General features: G+C 38.4%; 1 protein-coding gene across 7 annotated transcripts; it reads right to left on the bottom strand.

The window, feature by feature from the left end:
• Positions 1–3,307: 3,307 nt before the first annotated feature.
• On the bottom strand, positions 3,308–20,031 carry HROB (homologous recombination factor with OB-fold). Of its 7 annotated transcripts, none has more exons than XM_070730182.1 (10): positions 19,824–20,031; positions 15,208–15,258; positions 13,399–14,550; positions 11,701–11,784; positions 10,478–10,618; positions 9,905–10,013; positions 8,539–8,624; positions 7,920–8,069; positions 6,229–6,400; positions 3,308–3,838 (listed from the first exon to the last, which is right to left on the bottom strand). In XM_070730182.1, the coding sequence occupies exons 1-10, from the start codon at positions 19,824–19,826 to the stop codon at positions 3,765–3,767; spliced, it is 2,022 nt and encodes a 673-aa protein (XP_070586283.1). In that variant the 5' UTR covers positions 19,827–20,031; the 3' UTR covers positions 3,308–3,764. The 7 variants fall into 7 exon arrangements, with proteins under 7 accessions (XP_070586283.1, XP_070586281.1, XP_070586277.1 ...); XM_070730180.1 differs by having other exon boundaries at positions 13,375–14,550; positions 19,824–20,003; XM_070730176.1 differs by having other exon boundaries at positions 13,375–14,550; positions 19,706–20,001.
• Between the last annotated feature and the right edge of the window lie 3,825 nt (positions 20,032–23,856).

The raw sequence follows: 23,856 nt of genomic DNA, 5'->3' as shown, positions 1-23,856 counted from the left end.
TCTTCTATGCGAGAAAAGAATTTTCCGTTTTCTACCCAGTGGCCCAACTCAGCAACCCCAAATTATTTATGAAAACTGCCGATACTTCCAGTTTTCAAAAGCTACTATTATGACAAGGTCTCACTGACAAGCACATCTGCGTACTTATTACCCAGGGTTATAAATAGAATTGAGTAGTCATCATAGAAGCAGTGTCATCTTTCGTTTTAGAACTGGGCAAAAAAAGATCAGTTCTCAAATTCAATTAGAAAATCAGTAATAAATCAGCCTATGCCACCTAATGACAAAACTATAATGAAAATATAAGATGATAAAAACAAAAACAGATAATATTTGAACTTAAGCAAAATTACTTACACATTTAATATCAGCCATATATATGAAAATAGCTTGAGATGGGGCAAAGAAAAGGAATTTGACATTTAAATGCTGTTCCAAAGTATCAGCCAAATTGAGAATAAATTAATTACTGTTGATAGTCTATATAATAAGAATGCAAGAAATAAAAGTGTGCAAGTCTACTGTAGATAGCCCTATATCACTGATGGTGAGCCTATGGCACACACGACTCAGGTGGCACGTGGAGCCATAGCTGAAGGAACGCAATGTCAGCTCCAGCACACATGTCCGTGCTGGCCAGCTGATTTTCAGACTTCTTTTTCGCCATCCCCAGGGCTCAGGAAAGCTTGCTGGGCCCCGGGAACAGCGAAAAATGGCCCAACTGGAAGTTCATTTCCAAACTTCTGGTTGCCTTTTGGGCCATTTTTTGCTGTTCTCAGGGTCCAGCAGGCTTTCCTGAACCTTTGCAAGAGAGAAAAACAGCCCAATGGGCCTAGTGGAAGTGCAGAGGCTTCAGTGAGTGAGACCTGTGTGCATGCTCAGAGAGGGAGCACAGGAGGAATTATGTGCATGTGGGAGGGGCAGAACACATACACAAGGTAGAGGGCATTGCATTATCTGTCTGTCTGGCTGTTTCATGCTGCCCCACTCCCTAGGGATTCAGGCAGCAGTGGACTACAAGCTGGAACGCTAAATTCCACTCACCGCCGCCGCTCGCAAGTTCTTGCGGAGCCAGCGTGATTTTGCTGCTGCACCTGTGGAGGCAGCAAAATTGCGCAAAGAGCTGCAGGTGTGCCCGTTTCGGTGAGGTTTTTTTGCTTCCATGCATGCCGAAATATGGATGCACCTGCAGCTCCATGTGTGATTTTGCTGCCTCCACAGGTGCAGCAGCAAAATCACTCTGGCCCTGCAAGAACGTACGAACCACGACGGCGAGCACAATTTAGTGTTCCAGCTTGTAGTCCACCACTGCTGGAATTCCTAGGGAGTTGGGCGGCATAGAAAGAAAGAAAGAAGAAAAAAAGAAAGAAGGAAGGAAGGAAGGAAGGAAGAAAGATCACAACAAAAATAAACATGGATCAATATAAAAAACATGTGAATTTAAAATAAATGCAACCATCCATGCATTCATGGGCCGACGTCGCTAGTAACCCCTCCGAGGTCAATTGCCAGGCCTGTTGAAAAAGCCATGTCTTTCCGGCGTTCTGGAAGCCAATAAGGTGGGGGCATTGTGGATCTCAGTAGGTAGCTGATTCAAGAATTGGGGCAACCACAGAGAACACTCCCCCCTGCAGACCCGCCAGCCGACACTGTTTAACTGATGGGACCTGAAGACCAACCCTGTGGGATCTAACCAGTTGCTGGGAGGTATGTGGTAGAAGGCGGTCTTGAAGATACTCGAAAATATTATGGGTGTGGGCACATGCACACACGCTATCTTGCATGCGCCCATTCTTTTGGCACATCACTGCCATAGATGCACATAAAGGCATAAAATAGTAGAAAATGTTTCCATAAAAATTGCAGGTAAGTAGAATTAAGCAAATGAGGAACAAGGCATAAAGTATATTGGGTCTCTTCCAGGTATAAGGAATATTTTTCAATATAGTCTTTTAAATAATTTATCTTTTTCTCATTTTGGTGCACTTGAAGACCATGATTCAAAATAGCAATTCTGGTGTCAAATAATAAGAATTCAGCCTGGGACACATCTGTGAATAATATCTTAAGAAAACATGGTGTGGTTTCTCTACAACTCAGGAATGAGCTACAGAGCAATACAACTGAGGTTCTACAAATGGGCTAGTTATAGTTAAACTGCCTTCCATGAGTCAGATTTTTCTCACTTATTAAGAGCAATATCTGCATGAAAGTTGAAGTTGCAGGGTCTTTCATACATAAAATAATATGCTATTACATTGTCTAATACCACTTGTCTGTGTGGACCTCGACTTTAAAGAAATTATGATTTTGAAACTAATTTAAAATGCACTTTTTATGCACCTGCATTGAATAATTTCATAAATATAAAATCTATTAACCTCTATGCCTTGTAGTAGTAGTAGAGCAGTAACTAGATTATCATCCTTGCTGGAGCATCTCAAAACATTGCATATTGAAGAACCATTGCAAACACACTCTATTTTGCACATAATTCATCTGGCAGACAGATACACTAATCCTTAAAAAAGTCTATCAAGCAGATTTCCATAATTTGATAAATATTCGTACAATTTATCTAGAATGTTTAACAATCCATTTGGCAGTGCAAATATTTTGTATAAGCTGATTCTTATTTGAATGAGTGCATTAAATTTGACCTCTGTCTTGATATTTATAACCAAAGTCTTATGGAAAAAGACTTCAACTATATGCCACTATATAATTAAAAAAACTTGCGTTTTGTTACTTTTTCCTAACTTTTCAAAAGCTAAAATAAGAATTGGGTTTATTCAGTTTGGTTACTGGTACAATACCTAAGACTTGGTTTTTGTTTTGTTTTTTGAATATGCAATTAATATATGTAACTAAAAATGGAATTGTGGTATGTATGTGCAAAAATGTTACAATTTTCATTGCATCCTGAGTTTAAACGATAGGACACTACCTAAACCCCAAATATAAGTTGAACATTTTCTATTCATATTATTAAAAATTAGGTAGGCAATAGCTGAAATAGAAGAAATTAATAAAAGGGAGCCAATTTGGTGTAGTGATTAAGGCATTAATCTAGAAACCAAGAAATTGTGAGCTCTAGTTCCATTTTAGGGTATTTTGTGTGAGGAAGCTAGAAGTATATATATGTTCATCCCCATAAATAAAAGTGGGATAAAATCAATCAATCAATCAATCAATCAATCAATCAATCAAATAAACAAATAAATATTGGAACAGACAATCTTTTGTTAAGCTTCAGAAAACACTTCAACAGATATATTTTTCACATGTATTTTTCAGACAATAACAGTTAACATAAGCATTTTTATTGTTTTGGAAGACCAGTTAGAAGACAGTTGGTTATGCCTGAAATAGTGTATAACAAATCACAGTGAATATTCAATACATATCTAAGGCAATTTTAAATCAAATGGAGTAACAGTTACTTGTTAAATTAAAAAAATCATTGTAGGTCATTCCAATAGCCTGGCAAAAATTATTTACTGAAGAGACAAGTTTGTAATAAGTTGTGGTGCAGGGTCTCAGTACTAGTGTGCAAAAACATAGCATCTCTGCCAAAAACCAGCCAACTCCCACACACATCTAATCCTATAAAGGACAGCTTACATCTGATTGATAAAGAGGATTTTTTTAGTGATTAGAAAGTGCCCCTTGAAGTAAGTCTATCTCATGGTGCAAAAGGGCTCATGAACACAGGGATATGTCCATGATCCTACCCAGCAAGATCTTTTAGTATTATTGAGCTGTCATAAAGTGTTCTGTTCTTCCAAGCTAGAGAAAAAATCATCAGGGAGTTCACCAAGAAGCTGGTCCAGATCATCTACAAAGACAAAATGAAAAGTGAGACCAAGTTTTTAATAATACATTAATCATATCAGCCATGGTGGCAAGGTCCTTAGAATACAATATTGCCAGGTTAGCTTTGCCCCTGCCAGGAGATTGATCCTGATCAGTTAAAAGTTCATTCAGCCTTCCCTCTTTCCGATAGTAGTAACCAGATTGTTAGGAGAAATATGATATCTATAAACCACCCAAAAAGTGTTGTAAAATACTGTAAAGTGGTATATAATTCTAAGTGCTATTGCTATTATTATATAAAGAGATTCTGGTCTGGACAGGGTATTTTAATGAAAAGCTGCTTTGTTTTTTTCAGTCTATTTTTTCTGTGATGGGGCGGAAGGGAAGAGAGAGGAAAATCTTACATAGAGTTGCTTTCTGACAAGCAAATTCATATTTAATGCTTAGTACATTCTATACTTAGATGATGCTGAAAGTATCCTGATAAATCCTAAGAATTTGTATTTCTTTCTTGGGGGAAAAACATAGCAGATCCTTATAATATATACCATATTTTTTGGAGTATAAGACATCCTTTTTTCCCTTCTAAAAGAGGCTGAAAATTTGGGTGCCTCTTATACTCTGAATATAGCCCCTCCCACTCACTGCCCCCCTATGCTTGGGCTTCCATGTATCCTCTTCTGGCTGCAGAGATTGCCACTGATAATTGCTTATTTTTGGACTCCAAGCGTTGCATTTTCAGCCTCCAAATGGTTGTGCGGTGTTTAAAATGGCTACCCAAAATAGCTGCTGCCTACTCTTACCCCTTTCCTGCTTGCCTATTTTAATCACTGGAGCTTCCTCTGAGGATCAGCTGTGCTTTTGAAACTGTTTTTCATCCCAAACATAAGCTAAGTGAACGTCTCCTTTTCTAATTGCTGCTCCCTCCAAATATCAACTATGCTTTAGAAGCATAGACCCAACCACCCCCACCTCAACCAGCAAACAAATGTGCTGAAGCTGACCAGGCTAAGGACTCGGCAGATGGATACCTGGTCAAAAGGCAGAATTCCCCCCCGCCAAAAAAACCCTAAGGTGCATCTTATACTCCTGTGCGTCTTATACTCTGAAAAATATGGTAGCTAAAGCAGTACAGAAATAGATGGAACACAGTAAATAAGAGTTCCATGACTGTGCATAAAACATAATAAATGCAGCTGATAGTAACTTCCCCATCATCGTATAAAATTGTAGAATATATATATATATATATATATATATATATATATATATATATATATATATATATATATATATATATATATAATGATGTTGCAAGCTACCCTGTGGTTTTTTCCTTCTCAACATCTCTCCATGTCACCTGTACCAACAGGGTGGGCATGCTTCAAGCCCTCTTTCTAAATCAGTGTTATTTGACTGTATGCATTTTCTGTGGCAGTGCCTACCTCCACTCACAAAACATACATTTTCTACTGGTCTTTAGAAAAGCATTAAGGTCCTCATTCTTTCTCAGGTAATAATAATAATAATAATAATAATAATAATAATAATAATAATAAATTTAGATTTGAATGCCGCGCCTCTCTGAAGACTTGGAGCGGCTCGCAACAATAATAAACAATGTAATAAATACAATACTAAAAAAAAATTTGAAAATCCATATCATTAAAATAATCATACAACTCAATCATACCATACATAAATCATATTAGCAAGGGGATACCTCATGTATCCCATGCCTGGTGACATAGGTGGGTTTTCAGCAACTTACAAAAGGCAAGGAGGGTAGTGGTGGTTCTAATCTTCGGGGGGAGTTGATTCCAGAGGACTGGGGCCGCCACAGAGAAGGCTCTTCCCCTGGGGCTTGCCAGATGACATTGTTTAGTTGACGGGACCCAGAGAAGGCCAACTCTGTGAGACCTAATCGACCGCTGGGATTCGTGTGGCAGAATGCGGTCCTGAAGGTATTCTGGTCTGATGCCATCTAGGGCTTTATAGGTCATTACCAACACTTTGAATTGTGACCGGAAACTAATTGGCAGCCAGTGCAGGCCGCGGAGTGTTGACGAGATGTGGGCGAATCTAGGAAGGCCCACAATTGCTCTCGTGGCCGCATGGGTGGTTCAGGATGATGGACACTCCTATCAGGAGAAGGGTAATAATTCTGATGGGTTTCTTTTTCATTGTAAAGGAAATCTCTATTTGTTTTTTGCTCATTCTTTACATTCTAAATAAGCCAGAATCACATTTTTAAAGGTGGGCAGTTATATAAATAGATGCAATGTGAGGGCTGATAATATGTGATTTTGCAAACATTTTCTGGCTCTGCAAAGCTTTCCTGATTTTCCATTATAAAAGCACACAAAGAAGACTAATGAAAGGCAACAGATAAGATAAACAAATTCTATTTACCCAAATCAGCTCTCTCAGCAGATTTGCCTACTCCACAATTTCCTGACTCCTGTAATGGACTTTCGTTTAATGTTAATACATGATGACATATCTTCTTATTTCTCTCACACCCTTCCATATTCTTATTATCCATAGCGGCCATTACAATCACAGGACCTATGGGAGGATCCTGCTATAATTTTAAGACAGCATGTTAATATAACCTCTCAGCAACAGCTAAGAAATTAAGTATTTGCACAATTTATTTATTCAATTTAATTGCTGCCTATCTCACCATTTAATTGCTGTCTATATCACTCTTAATGCTTACAACAACAAAAACAGAAATGAAAAGAAATGTAAACAGAACAGTAGCAAAGTAATGTAACAATAGAACAGTTTACAACTTCCAGGACTGTCATCCAGTAATAGCAGGAAAAATAAGAGATGCTCCTGCTATGTTAGTTCATTCATCCATTCTTCTGAGGTTCATTACCCTCAAAAATTGAAATCTGAGACCCATTATCTGAAGAACACTCAATTAAAGTATCACATAATATATATCTTCAATGTCTGTTGATCAATTGTGAATGCAAGATATGTTCTAAGTCAATGGTTCTCAACCTTTCTAATGTCATGACCCCTTAATACAGTTCCTCATGTTGTGGTAACCCCAACCGTAAGTCTAGCACCAATTCTCCCAATAGAGCTTTAAGCTGATTGGCAGGAAAGTCAGATGGACACCCCCACTGGAAATGCTTGATTGGTCAGATTGTAAAAATATGTTCCAAGGCACCAGAATAGAAGCTTTAGTTCCTAACACCACGGGAAATTTGAAATAATTGAACACGGGGGGAGGCATACTTTTATGTGCAAAATAAACCAATATGCATCAATTTTTCCAGTTCAATTTTCATATCATTATGTTCAGAAATGTTCAAGCTACCAATCCCATACCAACTTTAGTAAAATAGAATGCATTTTGCTAGCAAAACTATCCATAAAGTGAAGAATATTTCACAAAAACGGGGGGGCACGCATTATATCAGCAAAATAAACCAATAAGATTTACTTTTTTCATTTCAATTTTCATTTCAATGTGTGCAGAAATGTTCAAACTTGTTTCCAAGTGAAAAAAGCTTTCAAAAAGACCAAATATAAGCACTTCAAATGAAGGGTTTTCGGTCCGGGTCAGGGTGACCCGGGAACATAAGATTAGGAAGTTTTTCTGAACAGAATAGCAGGGTTAAGGTGGGTTAGGCTAAGAGTGTCTGGCCCAAAGTTACCCATCTATGCCGGAGGGGGAACTAGAATGCAGTCTTTTCCTAGACTACTACCATGTTTCCCTGAAAAGAAGACTCTGTCTTATATATTTTTTTCAACCCTGAAATAAGTGCCTGGCCTTATTGCTATGCACTCAAAAGCCCGATTGGGTTTATTATCAGGGCATGTCTTATTTTGGGGAAAATAGGATATACTGCACTATTATACTAAACTGGCTCTCATGGGAGCATAATATTTTTCTGCTGTTCATTAATGAGTCACTACCACAAATCTCAATTTAGCTCACTTGGATTTAAAAGCTCGCTCTTTTTTCCCAGTTTAGCTATCTATCCACATGAAATTTCTTACATTCTTTCCTACAATAGCCATATTTATAATTTTCTATAATTAACATATTACTGTTGTTGTCATTGTTGTCTCATCCTTACCTGTGATGTCATAGTTTCGCTTGTTTCCCAAATCTCTTGGTAGGGCTGAAGCTGATTTCCACTGCTGAAACCAGGTGAATAAACTTTCACTAAGTTACTGGGTGTGACATTGAGATAGTGATTGCGATGGGATGGAGAGAACACGCTCACCTGTGAAGATAGTTATCGGTTCTTTTCACAATAATATGTGACATTAACATGCTAATTTGTATAGACATGCTAAAGTTTGATGCCAGCAGATGAAATATTTCCAAATTTTTATATTAGATAATTAGAATTTTTACCGAAGAAAGCTCTAAAAGAAATCATATTGTTTTCTGTTTTGTGTTTTGCCGGACTATAAATATCTGCTTTATTCTAGTTCCAGAGAATTTAGAGACAGACAGCAGGAAAATATATATTACAAGCCTCTTGGACAGGAAATTGGGTTTTTTTCCTTTATCTTATTTTAACATGCTTCAGATTTTGCAAAACTTATCATAGCTCGATAGCAAAATACCAAGGAAATATAAGTAAGTCAAGTGCAAAGATTTTATGTGCAAAGATTTTACATACATATTATTACTTTTGGCATGGAAACTATCCAGGTCAGACAGCCTTGCATTTCTTGCTTCCATACCTGTTTTAGTAGAAGCACAGAACCAGTTTTAAATTCATTTTCCTTTTCTTCCAGCAACAAACGATGTATTGTGCCCTGCATTTCACCTATTTGAGAGAAGATCAGACAAAGAGAATCTACAACAAAAAGAATCTATCGAAATGTTATTTAGCAGTAATTCTAATTTTCTTACACAGAATATAGGGACTGGATTCAAGCATGTAATCTGTTATTTGCTCAAACACAGCATGTACTCTCATATGAGTAGTTGAAATTTAATGCTATACATTTTAGCTTAGATTTACGTACCACCTGGCAATGTTATTGTTTTGAGTTTATATTGTCGGATATGTTCTATAAGTATGGTTACAAGGTTAATAATTGTATTAAGTTCTTCTAGAGAAGGTTGTACAGTATTATATATTTATACACCCAGAGTCTTTTTGGAGTTGGGTGACTTTCTTCTTAATCTGCTAGATTCCTTTTATGATAAAAGTTGTGGGCAACAGGCAGACATTCCCCCAAACATATAGCCTAGAGAGACGTACTGAAATTTGGTGAACTATTATGTTATTGGACTTAAATGCCAAAACCACTCACATAATCCATTTTGGAAACTTGGGGATAACTTTTGTAGCTCAGCTACTTTTGACATAATTCATCTTGGTAATACAGTACTTGAATAATCATGCATGCATGCAAGCAAGAAAAGCTTGCCTGTATTTCTTTTGTAAAAGCAGTAATAATGAATTTCCCATAACTTTCATTAGAATGAATCCCTAGAGCAGTGATGGAGAACCTGTGGCACATGGAGCCAAATCTGCCAGTACGTGAGCCATTGCTCTAGTTCAACTCCAACATGCATGTATGTGTCGGCCAGCTGATTTTCAGCTTGCATGGAGGCTCTGGGAGGGCATTTTCAGCACCTGGAGGGTCTCCGGAAGAATGGAGCAGGGCATTTTTGCCCTCCCGAGGCTCCAGCGAAGCCACTGGAGCTTGGGAAGAATGAAAAACGGTTCACCAGAAGTTGGGAAACTGGTTGTTTCTGGACTGCAGGGGGGAGGGCGGGGGAGGCTGTTTTCACCCTCCCCAGGTATTGAGTTATGGAGTGTGGGCACTTGCGCATGCGCACATGTTTGGCATCCAAGAGAAAAAAGGTTCATCATCACTGCCCTAGAGGAATGTACCATTATTTTCTATGGGACAAACTAAGTAATCAAAAGATTAATGGCTACCCATTTGCTCAGGTATCAACAAAAACTAAGGCATTCAAAATGATGCAGGGAAAAGACGTTACTGTACATGACACAAATCAAGCATCCAGCTAAGTTACAAGGGAAAGCATTATCTCACCAGCCTAGTAGGATTGAAATATTTTTACACTTACCAGTAGGGTCTTTGAACTCAGCACCTGCATCAACATTAATCCTCATCAATGATTTAATCATTACTGCCATGTTTGGAACCTTGTTCTTTGGGAGTTGCTTCAGAGCTGCCTGAATGGAAGAAACCAAGGAAGGAAAAGCTCCAACAGGAATTGGAAATGCATTCAATTATGAGAAAAAAATGTTTTGCATTAAGAAGTTGACAAAGGAGATTTGTTGAGATGATCTTGAGCAGCTTATTTTCTATCCTTCACAGAAGAGACACAGGCCATAATATAGAGGCCTAAAGAAAATTACTTGAATGTTTTTCCCCCATTATTCTTAAATAGTTAGCTTAGAATTAATTAAATAATTTTCTGAGGGAGAATTTTAGGGATGGTTTCCTCTCCTTGCAAGAGATTAGAAGAAACATATTTTGGAAGAACTTAAAATGTATGGTTGTGGTAATACTGCATCATCTCCTAATACTTGACTATTTATTATCCCACAAATTAGCCATTTAAAAAAATATCTCTGTTCCTTGCAACTGACATAGAATTTTCAAACTAAAAACTAATTCAAATTTCAGTCTTTACCTTACGAAGTACCATAGAAATGCTGTACATCTGAAGAAAACAGGATGGATCTCCTTCATCCAAATCCAATTCATTTTTCATTGCAACCCACGGGCCTCTTTCAAATTCTTCTTCTATTGTTTGCTGGGAAATAGACATTTCCTGATGGAATAGCACAGAATTCTAGATAAAGATTTACCTCAAACCCTCTGCAGAACAACATATTTCTCTTAGAAATGTATTATTTATTTTGGTGATACAGTAACAAATTGCATATCTGAAATACTTATTCATCTTTCTATGTACTCACCTTTCCCAATAGCATTTAGGGAAAAATACTGATGTATACAAAAGTGTATTTATAGGTAATCCTCAACTTACTACCATAATTGAGCCCAACATTTCCATTGCTAAGCAGGACAGTTACTGAGTTGTGCCCCATTTGTGCCGCAGTTGTTAAATGAATCTGGCTTCCCACATTAATTTACTGGAAAACATTGAGGAAGGTTATAAATAGTGATCACATGACCCCTGGACAGTACAATTGTCATAAATACATGCTAGCTGCCAAACACCAGAATTTTGATCATGTGATCTTGGAGAAGTGGCAATGGTCATGTGAAAACTGGTCATAAATTACTTTTTTGTCCCACTATAACGTCAAATTGTGACTAAATGAATTTTAAGTCGAGGATTACCTGTACAGTTATAATTCAAAAGTTACAGCTCAATTATTGAAAATGTTATCACATTTCTTTTAGCTCTCAAAGTGGTAAAGTTGAATTTGATTATCCATGAACTGAAAGATATTCTTCCATAGATGTTCTCTATTGTTAATGACTTTCCAGGATTATAACAGTCACATTGAAGAGCTTATTCAGTTCACCATCCTTAAAAATATTAAGCCTATCATCTTCATAAACAATAGAAACAAATTATCCTGAAAAGACAAATTTTCAAGATAGTTTCTTTATCTACAGGACCAAACAACACATTTGGTGTCCACTTTTGAATAGTTAGGGATGGGACACTAAATTAATTTAGAAGTTGGATGTGGGGAAAAGAGTTTTGTTTCACCTAAACCAATTCACATACCCAGTAAAAATCCCCTTACTCCAAGATGCAGACTCCTAGCCCATATTGGCTCATTTTAAAGACAAGCAGATTAGAGGCAGCATGATTTTCTATTAATAAGTTTAACATTTTAAGTCTAGCTAGTACAACATTTTCAAAGATAAAATTACCTCAGTTCGTAATTTTGCTATAGCTCCATGAGTTGGCATCTGGGGAGTTGCAATGAGAATCTCATCCAGATTTTTCCCATTAAGCTTTTTAAATAAAGAGAAAAAGTAAAAAAAATATGCATCATCTATGGATATTTTTTAAAAGCCCTCTTATTCTTTAATTGCTTAAATAGAAGCAGAGATTTCTTAGAATACTCAAAGTGCTACTGGAGAAATTCTGTGTTTCAAGTCATTCTACTTGTAGAAACTGAAGGTATTAAAGAATGCTAAACTTATTAGATCTAATAGACATACAATAGAAAACTCCTCAAAAGAATAATATTTGGAGGAAAGGCTGAGCTTTACTAGGGTAGCATATGCAGCAGCTCAGAGTAATTTTAAGTAATAAAATGTTTTGGAACAGAGAAGCTAATAGAATTTTAAGTTATATTAGTATTCTAATTTAGCCTTGGGTGCCATTCTGAGTATTTACACATTAGGAAGATAGAAACATAGAAACTTAGAAGATTGACGGCAGAAAAAGATCTCATGGTCCATCTAATCTGCCCTTATACTATTTCCTGTATTTTATCTTAGGATGGATCTGTTTATCCCAGGCATGTCCCCCCTTTTCCTTCTGTCCTCCAGACTATACAGATTGAGTTCATTAAGTCTTTCCTGATACGTTTTATGCTTAGGACCTTCCACCATTCTTGCAGCCCGTCTTTGGACCCGTTCAATTTTATCAATATCTTTTTGTAGGTGAGGTCTCCAGAACTGAACACAGTATTCCAAATGTGGTCTCACCAGCGCTCTATATAGTGGGATCACAATCTCCCTCTTCCTGCTTGTTATACCTCTAGCTATGCAACCAAGCATCCTACTTGCTTTTCCTACCACCTGACCACACTGCTCTCCCATTTTGAGACTGTCAGAAATTACTACCCCTAAATCCTTCTCTTCTGAAGTTTTTGCTAACACAGAACTGCCAATACAATACTCAGGTTAAGAATTCCTTTTTTCCAAGTGCATTATTTTACATTTGGAAACATTAAACTGCAGTTTCCATTGCTTTGACCATTTATCTAGTAAAGCTAAATCATTTACCATATTACAGACGCCTCCAGGAATATCAACCCTATTGCACACTTTAAAGTCATTGGCAAATAGGCAAACCTTCCCCTATGTCACTCACAAACATATTTAAAAGAATAGGACCCAGAACAGACCCTTGTAGCACACCGCTTGTAACCTGTCTCTGCTCAGAATACTCGCAATTAACAACAACTCTCTGATGTCTACACTTCAGCCAGCTGCACATCCACCATCTTGTTGTCATATTCCTCAGATTGCCCTGGAGGCCTATAGATCACCCCAATTCTAATGACAGAACCTTCTTTATTTTGCATACAAACCCAGAGTCTCCAGATCTTTACATGTCAATATCTTTACATGTCAATAAGATAACTACTGGCATCCTAAGGCTAAGCAACAGACTAAATCATCCAAATGTGAATAATATGAATACAACTCATCCAACAACCTTTTTGGAGTAGAGACAACATATAACAGATTTTATTCCTTTTTATAGTTTGTAGCTTCCATGGGTTTTTATCAAAGTATGGCTGGAATAAAAAAAATATTTTATATAATATTTTAGAAAGGTTTTTCCCAATGTTTTCACATATAACTTACTATGTCTCCTGAGTGTTCTCTTACTTGTTGAGGCAGAATGCCTGCTGGTCCTGGGAAGCGGCGAGTTTTAGCTCGCAAAGAAACATGAGCTATTGACTGAGGTGTCTTGCTAGCTGCTGTGACCAAACGGACAAGATGATTGGTGAGAACAGGAGTCTGAGGCTTTCCAGAACCTGCAACTAAATTTGGGGTTTTAGGGATGACAGGAGGGATTCCCACAGTTGCCACTGAAGGACCATATGTGACATGGAGTTGACCACCACTATTGGCCATTCTAGAGTCAGAGCACCTGGGGCTAAATATGCGTGATTTGGGCAGCCTTGAAGGAGTACTTGTTGAAATAAAGGGAGAACAGGGTCTAATAAGTGGCAAGGAAGGACTGATGCACTCTGAAGTAGATTTATCCAAAGATGATTGAGCAGGCTTTATCATCTGAATACTGGAATTTGAAAGGGAGACAATACTGTTGCTTTTCCCTAAATTAGCCTGGCTAAAACCAGAATCCATGGAGGTAGGCCTCAGATTTGGCTCTGAAGAAACTCCTATTGGCTGTAGATGGCTGACGACCTCATCAACAAATTCTTTTCGAGTTTTTGTCATTTGTGAAGTATCCAATCCAACAGGATTCATTGGTGTCATTGTGTTTGTGGCTTGTCGTATCTTGACTGCTTCTAAGTCATTGTCTCTCATCTGCTTCTGGGAACCACAGTCAGATCCGAAAGACTCTGGATACATACTAGATTCTTCTAAATCCATGCATGCAGCCAATACAAGTTCATTGTCAATATCATCCCTGGGGGAAGTCCCAGAGGGAAATATAGCTGGAGACCTGTTCACAAATTTAAATCTCTTGCCTGAAGTGCTACCTGATTCACACTTGGCTAATAAACCTGTTGGGTCCTTTTGAACCTTGAAGTTGCTTATCAGGGGAAGCATATGGTTGTTTTTGGTCTCAGTAGTGCAGGTACCATCTCCAAATTGAAGTCTGGAGCAGTTTTGTACCTGTGAAATAGGGGGCATAGTCTCTGAAAAGTTACGGGTGGCTGGATCTTTGACTGGCGCGAAGGCATTGCCAGGAGCTCTTAACCCTGCAGAAAGGGGTCGCAGACCTCTTAAATTAGCAGATGTTGTGTCTAAAGTCTGCTTCTCCACATCACTCACAGCCATCAAGAAATCCTATGGGGAGAAAAAAGAAAATAAGCCGTGCCAGGAAAAGTGATACAGTGTTCCCTCGATTTTCGCGGGGGATGCGTTCCAAGACTGCCCGCGAAAGTCGAATTTCCGCGAAGTAGAGATGCAGAAGTAAATACACTATTTTTGGCTATGAACAGTATCACAAGCCTTCCCTTAACACTTTAAACCCCTAAATTGCAATTTTCCATTCTTTTAGCAACCATTTAGATTATTACTCACCATGTTTATTTATTAAAGTTTATTAAAAAAAAATTATTAAAGGCAGACAAAAGTTTGGTGATGACATATGACATCATCGGGCGGGAAAAACCATGGTATAGGGAAAAAAACTGTGAAGTATTTTTTAATTAATATTTTTGAAAAACCGTGACATAGACTTTTTGCGAAGTTTGAACCCGCGAAAATCGAGGGAGCACTGCATTTCAGTTTCTATATAGATTCTGAAAGTGTAGCTTGAGGATTTCAAGTTCTCAGAAGTAAGCAATAATTAAACAGTGAGATTTCATCTGAGATTTTGTGACTAATCTAAAAGATTTGGCTATAGGCCTTCTTTGTCAAATAGAACCTCTAGTTGTTTCTACTTCAATGGTCTGGCTTCATCATCTACTTTCCAATTATGATTCAGAAGTGTTCCCTTACCTCATCTTCAAATTCAGCCTCCACCGAAAACAACTTTTGGAGCTTGCAAGCCTGTAAGAGCAATTTAATAATTTGCAAGATAAACGCCAAAGCAAGATTAACTCACAGCAATATTTTTATTTTTACTTCAAAACATTCTTCACCAGAAGTTACAATGAAGCTGTTCTTCAGGTGTTATCAATACTAAAAGATGAAATTCTAAATGATTAGGGGATGGTAAAAATATTGTTTGCCTTCCTGGGAACATAATGATCATAGCTAAAAACAAAATACTATATCTAACAATGCAGTTCTCTTTTTCTTAAAAGAAAATTAAATCTCTCTTAAATCAAAGAAACTAAAAAAGACATTGCTTTTTAGAGAATTTTAAAGACAAGGAAAGATTTCTGTACCAAGCTTCATAATTAAATGTATATATTCATTGTTTATTTTAGATTTCTACACTGCCCAATCCCTAAGGACTCAGGGTGGCTTACAACAATATAAAAATACAAAGTACAATAATAAAGAAGTCAAATTAAATTAAAACGATAAATCCTAGTTAAAACCAACAACTCAAACAATCCAATACATGTATACCATTCAATAGAATTCTGCCATGACTGATGTTCATGAACCTCAGGCCCACTGCAAAACCAGGTTTTCGCAACCTTTTGGAAGGCCAGTAGGGTGGTAGCAGTAGAGACATCGGGGGAGAGTTGGTTCCATGGAGCTGGAGCAGCCACAGAGAAGGCCCTACCTCCCCCCACAAGCTGCATTGTTTAGTTGATGAAACGGAATGACCCCTATCCCGGCCCCCCAGAGATCATCCATCAGCGTGAACAAAGCAGTTTCAGTGCTGTGACCGGTTTGGAAATCAGACTGAAGAGGGTTAATCGGCTTAATCCAAGGACTGCCGGACCGGGAATGTCACCACCTTCTCAACCTTACCCCCAAGAGGCAGGTTGGAGACTGGCCTAAAGTTCTTCAACTTGGATAGATCCAGGGACAGTTTCTTGAGGAGAGGTCATACGACTGCTTCCTTCAGCAGCTGCGGAAACGACCCCTCACTCAAAGAAGCGATAAACAAGGCCTGGAACCAGCTGCGTGTCACCTCCCGGCTGGCTGAAACCAGCCAGAAGGGGCATGGATCCAGTAAACAAATGGAGGAACTTACAGCTCCCATGGTCTTGTCCATTTCATCAGAAGTTACCAAGTCAAACTCATCCTAAATAACCAGACTAAAATCCTGACTCTGTCACCTTGCTCTGAATTGCTCAATTGGAGCCCAGACCATTCTGAATCTGAGCGACTTTATCTGCAAGAAACTGAGCAAATTCCTCAGCTCTACCCTGAAAGGGTTCCACCATTCCCTCTCTATTTAGGAGGGAACGGGTCACCCTAAATAGGGCGGCTGGGTAAGAATCTGCAGATGCAATAAGGGCAGTAATGTAGGCAGACTTTGCCGCCTCTATCGCCACAAGCTAAGTTCTAATGTAGGCTCATACCTGTGTTTGGTCTGACTCAGAGTTACTGGCCCTCCATGCTTGCTCTAGGCGTCTCTTTTGGTGCTTTAACCCCCGGAGTTCCTCAGTGAAGCAAGGCGATCTCTGGAGTCTACTACCTTGGAGAGACTGCAAACGCACAACCCAGTCTAGAGCCCCCAATGCGGCCTTATTCCATGCCATCACGAGAGACTCAGCTGGACTATGAGTCGGGAATTACCCCAAGCTCCATCTGAAACATGTCCAGGTCCATTAGGCTAATGGACCCAGATGGTGAGACTTGGTCAAAGTCCAGCCACAGCAGAGAATGATCTGACCATGACAAGGGTGTGATGTCTATACCCCTTAAAACCAGATCATTTTTCCTTCGTCCTGAAAAAACACCAAGTCGAGTGTATGTCCCCCTCTCCATGAGTCGGACCTGGAATTACTTGGGTCAGGTTCATAGCTGCCATGGAAGCCATGAACTCCTGTGCTGCATCTGAGGTTTTGCCGAGCGGAGGCAGGTTGATGTCCCTCAGGACCATGAGCCTGGGGAACTCCACTGCCAGCTTGGCTACCGCCTCAAGTAGCACAGGCAGGGCTGTTGCAACATAGCTGGGAGGCAGGTATGTTAATAGCAAGCCCACCTGAACCTGTTCAATTTCAGAGGAGAGACTAACACCCGGCAATCTTGGGGCTAGGAACCCTGCAATGGCTTAAGGTCTCCCAGACAATGACTGCCACTCCCCCATCAATAATAATAATAATAATAATAATAATAATAATAATAATAATGAAAAAAATAAAAATATTATTATTATTTAAAAAATTAGATTTTTTTCATTTGAAAACTATCGGAATTGACAAAATCTCCATCTGTCCATTGCAAAAGGCCGGTTTACTGGGATCGGCAAACATAATTCGCCGCTACATCATGCAGTCCTAGGTGCTTGGGAAGCGCCCGACTGGTGATGAAATATGAAATTCATAGCGATCTCGTTTGCTGAGTTGTATTGACATAATAATAATAATAATAATAATAATAATAATAATAATAATAATAATAATAATATATTAGATTTGTAAGCCTTCCCTCTCCGAGGACTCTGGTGTCCCTGGCGTCTGATACAAGACCAGAAACCCGTCTGGGCACATTTCCAAGAGAGGTACTCTTCCCTCTGTTCCCAGCCAGGTTTTGGTCCCACAAGCCAGATCGGCCTCCTCTTCCAAGAATAAATCTCAGACTAAGGAGGCCTTGATGATGACCGACCTGGCATTGAGGAGCAGCAATCTGAGACCAGGGCCCTGATTGCATCTGACACTAGCTACACGGAATGAGTACGAGGGGCCAGAAAAAGAAATCGCTTTCAAGCAGCAAGTCCTCATTCCCGGAGTGTGGTCTACCCCTCGGTTCCCACCGTACCTGCTCCCTCCTCTATCACACAGTTCCCACCCCAACAAACCTCTGCACAGAAAGCAATACAATTTATAAGATAGTATTGCAAGGTGGTAAAAACACTGGGTATGAGTAGCTGATGGCGTAATAATTTGGGCAGTGTTGTTCCTCAATATAATACGACTTGGAGGAGTCTATTTCCGAATGTCAGTCCCCAAACAGAGGTCCGTGTCCTAAAGAAGGTATAAAGGATGTCTCTATGACTTATAATAGAGTTCAGGTCAAAAGGTCCGGTGGTACAACTTACAGAGGAAGAGGTCGGTATGGTAGCAGTCTTAAGGAGATGCAGTCTATATTTCAAGCCCACCGTTAACATCACAAGGTGAAGGCCCTGGTTGAATTCAAAGGGGCTTCGCACAGGGGGCTCTTATAAATTCAAAAATGATAATTTTTGAATTCTTAAAATGAATTCTAATTGTACAGAATTCTAATTTTAAATGCAGGAATTCCTCTTTATTTTAAAAGTCTACAGGGATTCTCAGTCATCCAGGTCATGGTTGTCTCAAAAGTGCTTCTTCTGGAAGCAACTAACCTTTCTTGTTTTTTCTTCGAGGACATTTCGCTTCTCAGCTAAGAAACTTCTTCCGCTCTGACTGGATGATGGGGAATAGAAGGATTTATATTCCTTGCAGACAGTTGGTCATTTGCATTCTTTTAGAGAATCTTTGTTCCACTTGGAGTTTATCTGTGTCCTCAGAGTCATCTGAATAATGCAAACAGATGTGGGGCCTTCTTGGCTTCAGGATGTTTTCTGCCCTGGGTCCATTCACTTTTGGGTCTTCAACAATCCTTCCATTCCCCACCATCCAGTTAGAGCTGAAGAAAGGCAAAGTTGGCTTTTCTATGACATGTGGACTTCAACTCCCAGAATTCCTGAGCTAGCATTATTAGTTCAGGAATTCTGGGAGTTGAAGTACACAAGTCATAGAACAGCCAACTTTGCCTACCCCTGATTTAAGAGAATAGATTTTCACAGAACTGTAAAAGTGGAAACAGTAACCTAAACACAACTGATCAAAAGATGGTATGTCATGAAACAGCAGTCATCGTATTCCTTCTGAGAAAGCAAACCACAGTCTCAATGAAAAATAAAAAGGATAGAATTAATTTAAATTTTATAAGACCGTCATATATTATGGGCATAGCCTTCACTTTATTGCTCATCTTTGCCCATCTACTCAAAACACTTTAATGGTTTACTTCCGTCCAAAAAGAAACCAAAGGCAATGGCAATTTTCAAAATATTCCTAGTTTTATGTAGCTACTATTTTGAGAATAACTGTCTTTGTGCCCAAAGTTCAATATTAAGTATTCAAAATCATTTTGTTTCAAACAGTATCAACCCGCATGACTGAGAGAAAAGATTTTGCAGCTGCACTTGCCCAATTCTAAACCAATAAATAGCAAGCAGATTTTCGTACACACCAAAACCTCCTTTCCATACTGCCCTATATGTCCACTTAACACGCACTCGCACATTCTTTAGGGACGCAAATTAACAATTTAAATTCAAACGATTGTTTTTTTACGTTTACCGTTGGGTTTTGTACCCTTTGACCTTAGAACAGAAAACCACCTGGGGGATTTTTTCCTCAGTTTTCTTTGCACGGAAACCAACGGCAGCGTCTAGCTCAGTCATTCTCTATATTTAATTCCTCCCACCACCACCTCGAGTTACGCCGGTCCTTCTTTACCATCGTAGAATAAAAGTTCCAAAGCTACTATCGGGGAAAAGTAAACGTAGTGGGAGCCTTAACGCCCGAAAGGCAGCCCCGCCATTGCCTTAAACGCTGAACTCGCCAACATTCGAATTAGCCGTCCTCCGCCGACGAAACGCGTGACGTCCGTTCTTCTTCATTACGCCTGCGCGATAGGGCTTCGTTTCCTGAAGTCCTTGCCTCCTTTCTCTTACGGTAATACCGTAGTTATCCTTTGAGTGTGCAACCAGAACGGAGATCTTAAGGGTTGTTGCCTAAGTGGCAAATGCATGTCTGACTCGTGATAAAGCCCAAACGATCCATTCATTTTCAGTGGCACGTGTTTAGTACCTTAGGATTCTAGACGAATTTCTCTTGTTTTATGAACATTTGAGAGCACAGGCACTAACTTGGCCAATAAAATTATATTCTATTCTTGTTATGAGAAGCGGGGCAGTTTTCACTCCAGTCCAGGTAAATTCTGACTGACTCCTGAGTTAAAAGGCTCCCTTTTATTAAGCCCCTGCCTATAGCAGGACCTTGCTGGTGTTTGCTCACTATGACCAATAAAGAGCTGAAGTTACCTAACCATCTTCTGCCTCTTCAATAGAGGGACTTAACTTTTCTATTCTATTCTAATCTATTCTATTCTATTCTATTCTAAAGCTTTCTCCTCTCACTCAGAAGGTTTTGGAAAACTTCATGTGCACAAAACGTATATAACTAAACTTAATTGGATCCAGTCTTATCATTAAATAAAAGTAATACTGAATATTTCTTTGCTGAGAGTTCACGATCCTCAGAATTGTGCAGCTTGCACATGGTTTCTGAATTTTCTAACACTATTTTATATGCTAATCAGCATTAGTACAATCCTGTTCTTTACCTGCCTTTACTATATAGTTATATTCTTTCAACACCTCAGTAGATTTACTATGAAAAAAAAACACCTATAAATTCTCTGTATTCCACAGAAAAAAAATAAATTGTTCCAACATCATCACATTTGTCAGCTTAAAGGCTCGACATCATTATCTGCTAACTTTTAATGCTTATGGTTTTATTAAGTAACTACATTATCAATAGATGGCCGCATTTAGCTAACACTGACTGGTCCTGAAAAATGTGGGAAAGACTTACATTTTAAATTAAGGAATTAAAAAAAAACTCTGAAAAAAGCAAATAGGAAATCACTTCGTTGTTGTTGTTGTTGTTGTTTTTACCAAGGAAGTAAATAGATATGTCCATGTCACCACTATTAATCATTAATCAAGATTAATTAAGACTACATCTACATGAAGGGAAGTAAGGTTCTACCCTAGGCAGAGTACTCTTCAATATCTTCATGAATGACTTAAATGAGGGACTAGAATGGGAACTCATCAAATTTTCAGAGGAAACTAAGCTGGGAGGAATAGCTAACAACCCAGAAAACAAAGTCAAGATCCAAAAAGATCCTGAAAGACTTGAAAAATGGACCCTACCCCCCCAATGAATTTTAATATAGAGAAAAGCAAAATTTTGTACTAAGGTACAAAAAAGATACAAATACAGATTAGGTGAAAACTGGCTTTTTAAAAAAAGTACAGGTGAAACTCAAAAAATTAGAATATTGTGCAAAAGTTTATTTTTTAGTAATGCAACTTAAAAGGTGAAACTTAATATATGAGAGAGACTCATTACATGCAAGGCAATATAGTTCAAACCATGATTTGTCATAATTATGGGGTACAGCTCATGAAAACTCCAAATCCAACATCTCAAAAAATTAAAATATTACATGCAATCAATAAAACAAGTATTGTACATAGAACAATATCGGACCTCTGAAAAGTATCAGTATGCATATGTACTCAGTACTTGGTTTGAGCCCCTTTTGCAGCAATTATTGCCTCAATGTGGCATGGAAGCTATCGGCCTGTGGCACTGCCAAGGTGTTAATGGAAAACCAGGATGCTTCAATAATGGCTTCAACTCTGTATTGTTCAGTCTCATGTCCCCAAATCAACACAAACTGTGGAAACTTTTGCATCTCATTTGGAAACCAAGGATCCAGAGAATGGAGGAAGAATGGAGAGGCACACAGCAAGATGTTTGAAGTCCTGTGTGAAGTTTCTACAGTCTGTGATGATTTGGGGAACCACGTCATCTGCTAATGTTGGTCCACTGTGCTTCATTAAGTCCAGGGTCAATGCAGCAGTCTGCTAGGAGATTTTGGAGCACTTCATGCTTCCTTCCGCAGACGAGCTTTATGGGGATGCTGACCAGTAGGACTTGGCACTTGCCTACCCTGCCAAAGCACTAAAATCTGGTTCAATGACCATGGGATTAATATGCCTGATTGTCCAGCAAACTCCCCTGATTTGAACCCATAGAGAATTTATGGGACATTGTCAAGAGAAAGATGAGAGACATGAGGCCAACAATGCAGATGAGCTGAAGGCCATTATCTTCCATAACACTTCAGCGGTGCCACAGGCTGATAGCTTCCATGCCACACTGCATTGAGACAGTAATTGCTGCAAAAGGTACCCAAATGAAGTATGGAGTACATGTGCATGTTTATGCTTTTCAGAAGTCTGATATTGTTCTATGTACAATCTTTTTTAATTGAATGCATGTAATATTCTAATTTTCTAAGATTGTGGATTTGGGCTATTCATGAGATGAACCCCATAACCATCACAATTATGACAAATCGTGGCTTGAATTATCTTGCCTTGCATGTAATGAGTCTCTCTCTCTCTCATATATTAAGTTTCACCTTTTAAGTTGCATTATTGAAATAAATGAACTTTTGCATGATATTCTAATTTTTCAAGTTTCACCTATATCTGTGAGTGGGACCTTAGAGTTTTAGTGGATGATCACTTAATCAGGAGCCAGCAGTATGCTGCTGCAGCCAAAAAAGCTAAAATAATAATTGATTGTATAAACGGAGGCATAGAATCAAAATCAGGTGAAATATTAGTACTGCTTTTAAATCTTTAATAAAGCCACATCTTGAATACTGCATCCAGTATTGGTCACCACATTGCAAAAAATATCTTGAGACTGTGCAAAGTACAAAGAAGAACAGCTAAGATGATTAAAGATCTGGAGACTGAGAACAATTACAGGATTTGGGTTTGGCTAATGTAGAGAAAAGAAGGACTAGGAGGGACATGATAACAGTATTTGGAGAGGTTGCCACAAAGAGGAGAGGGTCAACTTATTTTTGAAAGCATCAGAAGGCAAGACAAGAAACAACGGTTGGAAACTAATCAAAGAGAGAAGCAATTAAGGAAAATTTCCTAATAGAAAAGACAATTAACAGTGAAATAATTTAGTCAAAAGTTGTTGGATTTTTTAAGAAGAGACTGGACAATCACTTATCTAAAATGGTATAGACAGATCTACTGCTTGAGCAGGGGGTTGGACTAGAGGATCTTCAAGGCCCCTTCCAGCTTTAGTCTGATTGATTGATTGAAGATAGGCTTGAGGTTTTATTACTAGTCTAATAGTATTTTATTTTATTATTGTTTATTTTATTATTATTTTTATTACTGTATGACTAAAAGGTTACAATGAATCTGTGCTTATGGGTTTCCTTTGCAATGATGTGAGATACAAACATTCTCTGCTTTAGTCCAGACTGCAGGATTTACATTTTAAAATAAATCAGTTTATGAGCAGGAAAACAGAAATCTGAAGAAGGAAAAAAACTCTGCTCCACTTTCAAATTGTAAATCTGTAGATACTAGTAACATATGAGGAAGGAGTATTACACCTTTATCACCTTGAGTAATTAAAAAAAGGGTGAGATTAAAATTAAAGAAAAATGCTGATTTACTCTTGCATTCCAGTTAGGAAATAATAATAATAATAATAATAATAATAATAATAATAATAATAATAATTTATTAGATTTGTATGCCGCCCCTCTATGAATCCTACAAGACATTCTTATTTAGCTCTGCAGTCACCATGATTATTCCAGCCGACAATCTGAAGCAATCTATTTTATTTTATTTATTTATTTTGTCCAATA

This window comes from Erythrolamprus reginae, chromosome Z, assembly GCF_031021105.1.
Source record: "Erythrolamprus reginae isolate rEryReg1 chromosome Z, rEryReg1.hap1, whole genome shotgun sequence".
Taxonomy (NCBI): domain Eukaryota; kingdom Metazoa; phylum Chordata; class Lepidosauria; order Squamata; family Dipsadidae; genus Erythrolamprus; species Erythrolamprus reginae.
The sequence above is the reverse complement of the archived record's forward strand: the minus strand, read 5'-3'. Positions and strand labels throughout refer to the sequence as shown.